Source organism: Staurois parvus, unplaced genomic scaffold (genome assembly GCF_062004578.1).
Source record: "Staurois parvus isolate SC_StPar_1 unplaced genomic scaffold, SC_StPar_1.0 ptg002777l, whole genome shotgun sequence".
NCBI lineage: Eukaryota > Metazoa > Chordata > Amphibia > Anura > Ranidae > Staurois > Staurois parvus.
In genome coordinates this window covers 5,001-18,119 of record NW_028320573.1, presented here as the reverse complement: position 1 = coordinate 18,119, position 13,119 = coordinate 5,001, and the positions used below count along the sequence as shown (strand labels likewise).

The window sequence follows — 13,119 nt, the reverse complement described above, 5'->3', positions numbered from 1 at the left end:
CGGCGTCTAGGCCCAGATGCCAGGAGGCCGTACATTTACGTTCAGCCGGCGTGAAGAGGTTAATATCCACCTGAAGCAGGGAGAATGGCCTACATGACTCAGGAAATGGTGAATTCTTCCCTGGCTTGAGGATAAGGAGGGCTACTTTCATAGAGAAGAGTCGTACCAAAAATAGAAGTGAATATCTCCAACAGCCGGGGAATAGGAACTTCCCCCACAACAGGTATATAAAAAAAAAAAAAATAAAAAACACACGATCTTGACTTGCACAGTCATTCTACACCAGAGAACTACTGCAAGGGCCACAGCAGGTGTCATAGAACCTCACTTCAGTGTCGGCAACCACTGAACTTGTGGACAGAAATCTCATTGTATATACAATTGCAATAGATTCCATGTGATAGTTCTTGAAGTTTCTAACAGTAACCAGAAATCGGCACTCGAATCTCTCTTGCTGCACTCAAAATGGAGTAGTGCACTGGCTGAGGTGCCTCCTTGATAGATTGGGGAATCTTGATACTAGCAGAAAAAAAAAAAAAAAAAAAAAAAAAAAAAGGGCGCACACTCCGAGCATTAACACAAAAACCAAAAGTGAGCCTTGTGCGTTTCGGGAGTCAAATTCCCTTCCTCAGAGTAATAGATCTATTCCTCAGAGGAAGGGAGTTTGACTCCCGAAACGCGTTAGCACTTTATCCGAGGAGGCATGCTGTCCACGATTGGCACCTTAGACTTCTTGTCTCTGTTTTTATGACCTTTATGGCTTGTGAGTTTGTTTTTGCATCTTTAATACATTTTTGGTTCTTGCGTTCATACGCACGAGGAGAGTGCGCCCGGTTTTGTTTTTTTTCTGCTAGTTCTTGAAGTTTGGTACAAGTTATCCAATTCTCAACCATGTAACAGGCGTATGCCGTTCCCAATCCCTCAGCAATCACTTACACATTCTTTCTCCCACTTTACGGCATTCTCTGCCACCATGCCATTAATCCGTGCCTCCAATCGTCTCTTGTCAGAGAGCTGACGCTGCAGCTTTTGGCTCTGGGTCTCCAGATCTTGCTGCAATGTGCGCTTTTCATCCTCATAGATTGTGGTGGTCTTTTCCAGAATATCGATCTGCAAGGCAAAAAAATTAACATAGTCGGTATTTTTGAGATCACAAATCTGGAATCGCTTTCATATACAGGAAGCTCGGGGTATCATTGCTGGCTAAGTCATGAGCATTCAAAGCACAAGGCTCACTCGTCCGGTCAGCCTGATCAAGGTACACTGAAACCTTGCTACAAATTCCCTTGCACTTGCAGAGTACACAGTCTAATTGCCTTTAGTAAATTAGCCCCAATATCTATAAATTGTCTGGCTATCCTCATACTGAGTGTGTGAATGGGGGCTTAACCTCCCTAGCGGTCTGATTATGTCAGTATTTCTGTGCTCAAAGCGGTACTTTTTTTCCATGGAAATATGTGGTTGTTTTATTGTAGGCCTGTAATTTTTAGGAATAACTCGCTAAAACCTGTCCGAACAAGAGTCTAGTAAACATCCCGAGTATGCTAAAATTTGAAACACGAAATTATAATATAATAATCATAAAAAATATAATAAATTTAATTCAATAATATAATCAAACCAAAAACACTGAAATGTGAAATATAGCGCCAAGTTAGCACATCGCTGAGCAAAGTCGCAGAATCGTTTTCAGTGTCTGATGAGGAATTTCCCCCACCAATCATTATCACTCAATTCTGCAAGTGGTTCTGATTTACTATCGCTGTTCTCTAGCCGGTCTAAAACCGCTTTTGACCTAAAGGGACACTTTTTGGACGCCATGGACGTTTCTCAGTTTCCAGGCAGAAAGAGCAGTAAAAATGCAGGCAGGGCGCCGGACAAAGCACTCGGGACAAAATGTATGTGAAATGGTTTGATACAGGAATGTTATACTATGCGATTTTACTGTATTTAGTGAATGTCACCTTTTCACATTTTTAAATTTCCCGCCAGTTCCGTCCCGACGTCGCAGGGAACGGAACCCGGAAGACAGATGCCGGCATCGGCCGGAGGACATTACAGGGGACACTGCAGGAGGGACATCACGGGAGTGCAGGACAAGGTAAGTGCAGAAGAGATCCCGGAGCAACACTGCAGTGTATTCCCGAGTGTAGCTCGGGGGGGTTACCGCTTGTGGTGCTGAAACTTTACCCCGAGCTACACTCAGGAATACCGCCAGGGGGGTTAAGTGACACTAATGGCTCAATTTGTTTTTCTTTAAAATATATACTTACTGGTTCTGTGGAATGGTTTTGCACAGAGCAGCCCTGATCCTCTTATTCCCATGTCTTCCCCTGCTTGCTATAGGGGCACTCGTGCATGCTCGCTCCCGAGCCCAGCTCGGTGCATCCATAAGTTACACAGAGCATGCCTCAGCCATCCCCCCCTCCTCCTCCTCACTGGCTCTGGCAACAGCAGGAGCCAATGACTCCTACTGCCTCTGAACCAATGAGGAGAGAGCAAAGAACTACTGCTTTCACGCACATTGCTGGATTGAGGTCAGGCTCAGGTAAGTAAAAAGAGGGAACAAGGGAGGGGGGCTGTACACAGAATGCACAAAGGTAAAAACCTTCAGCCTTTAGAACCACTTAAACCCTTCGCCCTCCAGAGGATTTCCCCCCTTCCTGACCAGGACATTTTTTGTGTTCTGCATTACTTTAACTGACAATTACACAGCTGTACGTCGCACCCAGATGAAATTTACGTCTTTTTTTCCCCACGAATTGAGCTTTCTTCCGGTGGTATTTGATCGCCTGTGGGTTTATTTTTTGCCCTATTTGAGGGAGGGGGGGGAGGTGTTGAAAAGATCATTTTCAGAAAAAAAAAAAAAAAATATTGTGGACTTTTCACTATTAAACATGTCCAGTTAAAAAAAAAAAAAAAAGTAAATATCAAATTTTGTCATACATTTAGGCCAAAATGTATCCTGCTCCGTGTCTTTGCTAAAACAAAATCCCAAAATGTGTAAATTAATTTGTTTACGTGAAAGTTATAGCATTTACAAATGGCGGTATAGGTACTGGGATTCCCCCGCCCACTAGTAATGGTGACAATCAGCAACGTTTAGCGGGACTGCGGCGGGCATTCTGACACTGGGGGTTTGGAACCAACGTGACACCCTCAGTGACACAAATACATTGATCAGTGCTAAAAAGCAGCATTGACACTGTACTAATGGCACTGGGCAGGAAGGGGTTAATGTGAGGTGCGATCAAAGGGTTAACTGTGTAGGGAGTATTTTACTAGGGGGGGGGGTTGGGGGTGTGCTTCACTGTTGAGCACACTGCTCTGGATGGCTGTGCATTGTGCTCGAGCTGACAGGCACAAAACAGTCTTCCTCCCCATTGGCGATTGTCAGTGATCACCAGGTGTCAGCGGGTAATCACCGGCCAGGATCCAGTGATTGGCGTCGCGGGTAGGACGCATTCTCCCCCTACCCAAAAGTGAAAACCACACTAAATAAATAAATATATATATATATCTATCACATACATACACACGTGGTTTTGCGCACCCGTGCTGCCGTGTAGCAGTATATCTGCTATACAGCTGCGGGGCAATGGTTAAAGTTGCTTACCGGGTGGTTCGTTGTGTACATATCAGGTACTCATCCACCCAGCGGATCAAACCATGTCTATTGTCCTGCTGGGATCCACTTGTCTTATCACCTCTTGGTCCCATGCTGATTGTGACATCGAAAGGCCCACCGGCTATTCCTGGTCCAGCCGGAGCGCCTCCCGATGATGCAGCACTAGGCACCGCCCACCTTTCTGAATCAAGCACTATGCCTCCTGGGATAGGTGACGTGCCTCCCAGAATATGCACATCAAGAACTGTGCATGTCATTTGCCTAGGCGAGGCAGGAGGGGTGGATAGGAGGGAAGTCTTTTCTGAGGGTGAAGATCCACTTTAAAAACTATACATTTTTGTAAATTATAACCAAAATTACAGCACATTAAAAAAATAAATAAATAGAAGGGTGAATACCTTGTATTCCAATGTTTTGACTTTCTTCTCAAGCCGCTCTATCTCCGATTTCTGAGAAACGATTGTCCGCTCCTTCTCTGACATCCTACCCTGTGCAATGTTCTCTTTTGCAGCCACCACCCCATTAAGGTCATGCAGCAGAGCTCTGAAGGAGACCGCTGTGGAGACAGCAAAACTTCAGAAGTCAAAAGATGTTCATTTCAAGATGGCAGATAAATATTTCAAATTTACATATACGCACAAGATTATGCTCAAACCAGTATTACACAGCAAATCAGCTGCTTGTTTTGGGGGAGAAAAAAAAAAAAAAAATCTCTTTGGAATTATGAATACTGACAATGCTTTCAAAAATGGCGGAAGCCAACATCCCAAATTACAACTCACCGCTCTTGTTGAATTCTTCAGCCATCATGTGACGGATTCTGCGCCGTTTCTCCAGAGCCTCGATAAGCTGCGGTAGAGTCTGATCATCATTGACATCCAGCAGCTCACAGGATGGAATGGGAGGAAAGCTTTGAATAAGCATCTCAATTACTGCCTGTTCATCGATGTCTGTGGAACGATCACAAGAATAAACACGAGATCGAATGTCACGGGACAGCATCACCACATATAGTACAATGCAAATAGCATGAAAAAAAAAGTAGTGATGGGGGAAACTATTTTTTTAAATATTTCAGATACTTATATAGCGCCGCCAATTTAAGCAACGCTTTACATATACACCCTGTTCCAAATTATTATGAAAATTCTATTTAAGTGTCACAAAGATGAAATATTTTGTTTTTCAGTGTAACTCATGGATGGCATTGTGTGTCAGGGCTCTTTTGATCACTGAACACAATCTGGGACACCTGTGATAATTAGATTGGCCGGTGAGCCCAATTTAAGGAAAAACTACTAAAGGACGGCGTTCCACATTATTAAGCAGAGCGCCATTTTCAAGCAATATGGGGAAGAAAAAGTATCTCTCTGCTGCAGAAAAGAGTGAAATGGTTCGATGCCTTGGACGAGGGATGAAAACATTCGATATTTCACGAAAACTTAAGCGTGATCATCGCACTATGAAGAGATTTGTGGCTGATTCAGAGCACAGACGGGTTGGTGCAGATAAAGGCACATTGAGGAAGATTTCTGCCAGATCCATGCATCGGATCAAGAGAGCAGCTGCTAAAATACCATTACATAGCAGCAAACAGATATTTGAAGCTGCTGGTGCCTCTGGAGTCCCACGGACATCAAGGTGTAGAGTCCTCCAGAGTCCTGCAACTGTGCATAAACCTTCTATTCGGCCACCACTAACCAATGCTCACAAAGCAGAAACGGCTGCATTGGGCAGAAAAATACATGAAGACTAAATTTTCAAACAGTCCTGTTCACTGATGAGTGCCGTGCAACCCTGGATGGTCCAGATGGATGGAGTAGTGGATGGTTGGTGGACGGCCACCCTGTTCCAACAAGGCTGTGACGTCAGCAAGGCGGTGGTGGAGTCATGTTTTGGGCCGGAATCATAGGAACAGAGCGGGTCAGCCCCTTTAGGGTCCCAGAAGGTGTAAAGATGACCTCTGCAAAGTATGTGGAGTTTCTGACTGACCACTTTCTTCCCTGGTACAGAAGGAAGAACTATGCTTTCCGTAATAAAATCATCCTCATGCATGACAATGCACCATCTCATGCTGCAAAGAATACCTCTGCATCAATGGCTGCTATGGGGATAAAAGGAGAGAAAGTCATGGTGTGGCCTCCATCCTCCCCTGACCTCAATCCTATTGAGAACCTTTGGAGCATCCTCAAGCAAAAGATCTATGAGGGTGGGAGGCAGTTTACATCCAAACAGCAGCTCTGGGAGGCTATTCTGACATCTTGCAAACAAATTCAAGCAGAAACTGTCCAAAAACTCCCAAGTTCAATGGATGCCAGACTTGTGATCTGCTATCAGATAAGGGCTCCTATGTTACAATGTAACGTGACCGCTTCAAATGTTTACAAAGTTACAATGTTGGGAAAAGTTTGATTGAAATAGCTTTTGATTTCAGTAAATTTGCTGCAAACACAACAAATGACAATTTTCAGTTCTTTACAACCTATAAAGTGTTTTGAAACTTCCTGTGCGGAATAATCCGGAACAAAAATCCTGTTATCATTAGGAGGTTTGTTCAATAAAATGTGAATTGTCCTCTTATAGTTGTAACCTGAGAATTCTGCCGACTTATTTACATCAATTATTGAGGGAAATGAGAAAAATATAATTTGCAGAATAATTTGGAACGCGGTGTATGTTGTACAGTTCTTACTCTGGTTACCCTCAAAGTTGCCTACAGTTTTACTGTCCCTCCGTTGGTGGAGGGATTGAGCAAGGTAGATTGATGCAAGTGGGGGTAGAAAATGTCCTGGCCAAGCAGCAGTGAGAATAAACATGTTGTCAGGGTTGGCGTCAGCCGGAGGAATAGTGCGCCCCATCGCTGGCGGCAGCAGGAGGAATAGGGGCTCACATCATTGGAAGGAATGGTGCCCCATCATTGGTGCCCCAAGGGCCGGATAAAGGTAAGCAAAGGGATACATTTTTGAGACACCTTCACAATAATATAAAATGAACCCATATGGGAGGGCCCCATAACCCTAACCCACTTACCTCCATTTACAGGACCTCCACGGTCCTCCAGCCTACGAGTAAGCTCATCCTTGAATGCCTGGTTCCTATAGCGGCGTCCAGGAGTGAGACCGCAGATCGGCTTGTCAATAGGTCTGGCAACTTCTACTTCCTGAGTCATCTCAGCAAACCGCATAACTTGCTGTAAAACAAAACAAAGGTTAGAAAAACTCACCAACAAATGACTCTTCGCATTGTACAATCTTCAAGCCCTCACTTACTAGGCTCTCCTCGTGGTCATCCGCCTTTGGGTTTACACACACTATCATTCGAACCTTCCCTTCTCCATCAAAGTAGTTCTTGAACAGATGTGTTAACTTGGAGTCTCGGTACGGCACCATCTGAGGAAATAAAAAGGTAATTGCAGACCAAATAAACCAGAATCCAATCAAATCACCTGACAATCGTCTTGGGCGTAAATCTTTGTAAATCCCCAAACTAAACAAATCACAAGTAGGGAGGAGAGTATGGTGACACTTAGATGGTAGACAACTTTAGCCACTTCAATACCGGGCACTTCCACCCCCTTCCTGCCAAATTTCAGCTTTCAGCGCTGTAGCGCGGTCATGCAACACTTTTTCACACAAATAGCTTTGTTTTGGCGATATTTAACCATTAGCCGCCCGGCTGCTTCAAAAGTGCTGCGGCATTCCGGCGCGCACGCCATTTGGCGTGCACCCACACATGCGCAGTTTGCGCTAATGCAGAGCCTCACAGCGGCGCGATCTGTCACCGGCCGTGTACCTCGGACACGGCTGATGACAGATCTGAGTACCGGCCCCCGTTGCTGGTACCATGTGACCTATCACAGCAGGTCACATGACAGTTGTATACAATGGATGGCTTCATTCATGCCATGCATTGTATACTAGTGCCTAGCTGTGAATGGTCACAGCTAATCACATGCACATGTCATGTGATTAGCTGTGACCAAATCACAGCTAAGCACAAAAAAAAAAAAAAAAAAAAAAAAAACCTGAATGAATCAATTTCATTCAGGTAAATGCTTGCTTATAGCAAAGTAATTCTTTGCTATAAGCAAATTGTGTAAAAAAAAAAAAAATACTGATCACTTCCCCAAAGTAGTACAATGTTACTATGGTAACATTGTACTACTTTGGTCATAGTACAATATGAAAAAAAAAATCTTAAAAAAAATAAAAAATGTATTAAAAAATTAAAAATAAAAAAATAAATATATATATATTTTTTTTCATACTGTCACCAGTCAGTGTCCCTGTTCACCGCCATGCCAGTTATATGACGCTGTACTGCACTGGTGACAGTATGTAAGAAAAAAAAAAAAAAAAAAAAATTGTGAAAATAATTTACATTTTTTTATTTTCCAAAAAATGACAAATAAAATACGTCAAAAAACTCGCCATTCCTCTTATGAAGTACGTCGGACTGTCTACTCTGCAAAAAGGGGTAATTTGGGGGATATCTGTACTGTTCTGACATTCTTGGACCTCAAGAAATTAGATTGGCTGTCAGTACTTCAGGATTGATCAATTTTCAGATCTATCCCATAGTTTGTGAACTCTATAACTTTCCTACAGACTAAATAATACATCCTAATTTGGGTTATTTTCACCAAAGACATGTAGCAGAATACATCTCGGCCTAAATTTATGAAGAACAATTATTTATTTGTAAACTTTTATAACAGAAACAAAGAAAAACGTGTTTTTTTTTTCAAAATGTTTGGTCTTTTTTTGTTAATTTAGCAAAAAATAAAAACCCCAGCGGTGATTAAATACCACCAAAAAAAACCTCTAGTTGTGTGAAGAAAATTATAAAATTTTAGTTTGGGTACAATGTTGTATGACCGCGCAATTGTCATTCAAAGTGTGAGAGCGCTGAAACCTGAAAACTGGCCTGGGCAGGAAGGTGTAATATTGCCCGGTATTGAAATGGTTAATCACCACTGGGGTTTTTATTTTTTGCTAAACAGATGAAAAAAAAAAAAAAAATCAATCATTTATAAAATTTAGGCCAAAATGTATTCTGTTACATTTCTTTGTTGAACATATTCCAAATCAGTGTTTATTATTTAGTCTGTAAGACAGTTATAGAGTCCACAAACTATGGGATATATCCGATAATTGATCTTGATGGCCAGTCTCATTTCCTGAAAATGCCAAGACAGTACAAATATCCCCCAAATGACCCCTTTTTGGAAAGCAGACAATCCAAGGTTTTTAGCAAGAGGCATAGTGAGTTTTTTGAAATTGTAATTTTTGGCCACAATTTTTTGGAAAATGAATAAAAATTTACATACATACAAAAAAATGTATTGGTTCCGCCCACAAAAATTTTATATATATATTAAAAAAAAAAAATTACAGTTTGTGTTTTTTTCCCCCTCATTGTCACCAGTCAGTGTTCTTGATCACTGCCACACCAACAGTATGTTTAAAAAAAAAATAAATCTATCTACACACACACACAAAAAAAATATATCCTCTTAAAAAAAAAATTTAAGTATACTGTTGGCGTGGCAGTGATCAAGAACACTGACTGGTGACAATAAGAAAAAAAACAAAATTGTAATATTTTTTAAAAATTTTCACAATTATGTTTATTTTTTTAAAAAAACATACTGACCACAGCAATATGTTACTGGAGAAGTGAGCAGGATTTTTTTCCCGTTATTTTTCACTGCTATAAGCAACCATTTTACTGAATGAAATAGATTGTGTTTTGTTGTGATTGGCCACAGCTAACCACATGGTACAGATGGGCTGTGATTATCAATCTGTACCATGTGATCGCTGTGACCAAACACAGCTAGCAACACAATTGTACACAAATGAATGGCATGAATTGAAGCCATTCATGGTTTACAATGGTCATTTGATCGGTCACAGTGATCACATTGTATCAGGAGCAGGTAGGTACAGTGATCTGGCATCAATGGTATCCGGTGGGCACAGCCACTGGCAGATTGCGCCTGCACAGCCACGCAGGAACATCATAGGACATCCCCCAGAAAACGAAAGCTTCCCCCCGGCCATCATTTTGATAAATTGCTTTGTTTTAATTATTTCCTGCCCGGCCTATAGCAAGATGACGGCCGGGTAGGAAATGGTTAAAACAAAAATATCACCCTATTAGATTAGAAGGTCTTTTGAGCAGGGCCCTCCTAACCCAATAGTATGGCATCTGTACTTGTACTGCAAAGTACTGCGCAAAGTGTTGGCGCTATATAAATCCTGAATAATAATAATAAAAAAATAATAATAATTCTGAAAAAAATGCAAATCAAGTGATGCATAATATGTGAAACCTACCAGAACACTAAATCAAAATGGAGCCTCCAGCTTCCTGCTGGAGAGATACGGCCCCAGAATAAAAAATTATTCCCCCCCCAATCAATGTCTATAATCTCAACAATGATATCATAAAGCCATCAGCCATTGTATATCCCAACCCAAAAGGTCAGTAAGTTGTTGGGAGTTCCTTCCAAAAAATAGAAGGAAGTCTCCCAATAGAGCAGTGGCTCTCAACCTGTGGGGCGCGACCCCTTTGGGGGGGGAGGGGGGGGGGGGGGTCGAACGACCCTTTCACAAGGGTCCCCTAAGACCATCAGAAAACACATTTCCGATGTGTAAAGAGCAGCTACTGTGTAGAAAGCAGCTACTGTGTTGAAAGCAGCTACTGTGTTGAAAGCAGCTACTGTGTTGAAAGCAGCTACTGTGTTGAAAGCAGCTACTGTGTTGAAAGCAGCTACTGTGTTGAAAGCAGCTACTGTGCTGAAAGCAGCTACTGTGCTGAAAGCAGCTACTGTGCTGAAAGCAGCAGTATTGGAGGTAAAACGACACTCATGAATTATAATTACTGGGTAAATAATTTTATGGTTGGGGGTCACCACAACATGAGGAACTGTATTAAAGGGTCGCGGCATTAGGAAGGTTGAGAACCACTGCAATAGAGACATTGTGTACAACTCTACAAAAGGGAGTTACTCCCATCCCACCAACTCCCTGCGTTCTCTGTGGGACAGGAAGTGGAAAAATTCTCCCCGATGGAGATTTAAACAGCAATTAAATCCTGCAGAGACCTTAACTTTTCCTCGACTGTAAAAGTTTTGGCTGAGGTTTTACACTGTGCACAATATAATGTACATGTTCTATGACACGTGCTGCGTTTTTAGGCCATTACCTTGCTGGTTCCGCACATCTGGTTCTCTCGTAGAATTTCTATACATGTTCGTAAAGTCATAAGCGACTGGTTAATGTTGCCTGGAAGAGAATTAAAACCATTTACAACAATTTCTAGGTGTGCAAATGCAGTTATCTACGTGTTCAAAAGGCTCAAGGTTTTTTTTTTTACCTTCATTGATTCTATGCACCCCACCCCCCTTCCATCCTTACCTGAGCCACCTCTGACCCCCCCACCACCCTTCCATCCTTACCTGAGCCACCTCTAACCCCCCCACCACCCTTCCATCCTTACCTGAGCCACCTCTGACCCCCCACCACCCTTCCATCCTTACCTGAGCCACCTCTGACCCAGCAATCTTCTAGACAGCCTCTGCTGTCTGGATTCTTCCTCCTCATTGGCTGAGACAGCAGCGGGAGCTCATTGACTCAATCACAGCCAGTGAGCCAATAAGGAGAGAGCGGGGGGACGGGGCCAAGCCACCGCTCTATGTGTCTTATGTCTTAGGTCCCGTTCTCTGACAAAACAGTTGTCCCTGTCAGCTCGTGCACACCGCTTTGCTGTGCACAGCCTATCAAAGCAGTGTGCTTACAGTGAAGTGCGCACACATTTATTTCAGGTACTTCTATAGCACCGTCAATTTCACGCAGCGCTTTACATATATATTGTACATTCACATCAGTCCCTAACCCTCAAGGGGCGTACAATCTAAAGTCCCTAACATTCATACATATACTAGGGACAATTTAGACAGGAGCCAATTAACCTACCAGCATGTCTTTGGAGTGTGGGAGGAAACTGGAGTACCCAGAGGAAACCCACACAGTCACAGGGAGAACATGCAAACTCCAGGCAGGTGGTGCCGGGGTTGGGATTCAAACCAGCGACCCGAGTACTGCCAGGCGGAAGTGCCAACCATTTAGCCACTGTGCTGCCCACACATAGCCCCCTAGAAAAACGCACAGCGCCCAGTGGCATCAGTACAGTGTCAGTGCTTTTTATTAGCACTGATCGTTATTGGTGTCAATAGGGATGTCAGCAACACCATATATATCTATCTTTGCCTCTATTTAAAATTGCGCACGCTCGTAGAATGGCGTCAATCTACGGTACTTAATCATGAGTGATGCTTTAAAAATTTTCTACAGGTTAGCAGTGTAACGTTAGAGGAGGTCTAGTGCGAGAATTATTGCTCTCGCTCTGACACATCACATGTGTGGTTTGAACAGTTTACATATGTGAGCGTGGCCTATGTATGCGTTCACTGCTACGTGCGAGCACAGGGGCATTTAAAAAAAATTTTTTTTTGCACTGTCTCTTTAAAAAAAAAAAAAAAAGTTAAATCACTTTCCTTCCTATCACAAGAAATGCATGCATCCCCTGTGATAGGAATAATTAGTGACAGGTCCTCTTTATTGAGAGATATGAGGTCAATAACACCTCATCTCACAGATAGATATATATATATATATATATATATATATATATATATATATATATATATATATATATATATATATAAAAAAGGGAGGACGACCTTGTGTACAAAGCGCCGGAGCCAGAAGGGACATTGCTCTGGTCCTCCAAGGGCATAGAGATGAGTGTAGGCCAGCTCTTCGATTGTAAGCTCCCAGGATCAGGGCCCTCCTAACCCTCGTGTATTGAACTGTATTGTCTCCCGTTGTATTGGTGGCGCTATATAAATCCTGTATAATAATAATAATATATAAATCCTGTATAATAATAATAATATATAAATCCTGTATAATAATAATAATCTTTCCTTCACTAATCTTTATGCCCAGCGCTGTGATCTTTCTGTGGTTTCTCAGGTAAGGCTGAGAACTACCGAGCAGCGACGGCGAAGTTTTTTCCAGCACCTGTATCAGCGCTTTTTTTTTTTTCATATGGGCCGACGGCCAATAGGGGTGTTTTCGGCCATCGAAATTTCGGTGCACCCGTATGGTTAAGTTTGGCTCCACTTTAAGTCTGGACTAAGACACAACCACTCTGCAGTTTCAATGTCCTAAATAGCCATCTAACTCTCATTTGACAGAAGACACGAGGGTGGGAGGTAAAGCTCTTCATGAAAGAAGAACTGAACAGATTCCATATAAATGTGACAAGAGGCACCTTGTGGAGGCGGCTCCCGGGGTAGAAGATTTACAAAATGTTTAGCATGACTGATCGGCTCATTAACATGCCCCAGAAATTATGACTTTACCTGCTTCTCGCAGTCTGTTGCCCTCGGCCTTCGTGCGGTTTGTTCTTTCGCTCCC

General features: G+C 42.6%; 1 protein-coding gene across 1 annotated transcript in view; it reads right to left on the bottom strand.

Moving 5' to 3' along the window:
* The window catches only part of KIF23 (kinesin family member 23), a gene marked incomplete at its 5' end in the record, with an annotated part of 35,653 nt that overhangs the window by 18,542 nt on the left and 3,992 nt on the right, over positions 1–13,119 (bottom strand). The window contains 7 exons of the mRNA XM_089666687.1: positions 937–1,110; positions 4,027–4,184; positions 4,411–4,578; positions 6,659–6,818; positions 6,898–7,017; positions 10,841–10,920; positions 13,065–13,119. The exon at positions 13,065–13,119 is cut by the window's right edge and continues 48 nt beyond it. Of these exons, the coding sequence (XP_089522813.1) occupies positions 937–1,110; positions 4,027–4,184; positions 4,411–4,578; positions 6,659–6,818; positions 6,898–7,017; positions 10,841–10,920; positions 13,065–13,119 (915 nt within the window). The remainder of the gene's footprint in view (positions 1–936; positions 1,111–4,026; positions 4,185–4,410; positions 4,579–6,658; positions 6,819–6,897; positions 7,018–10,840; positions 10,921–13,064) is intronic.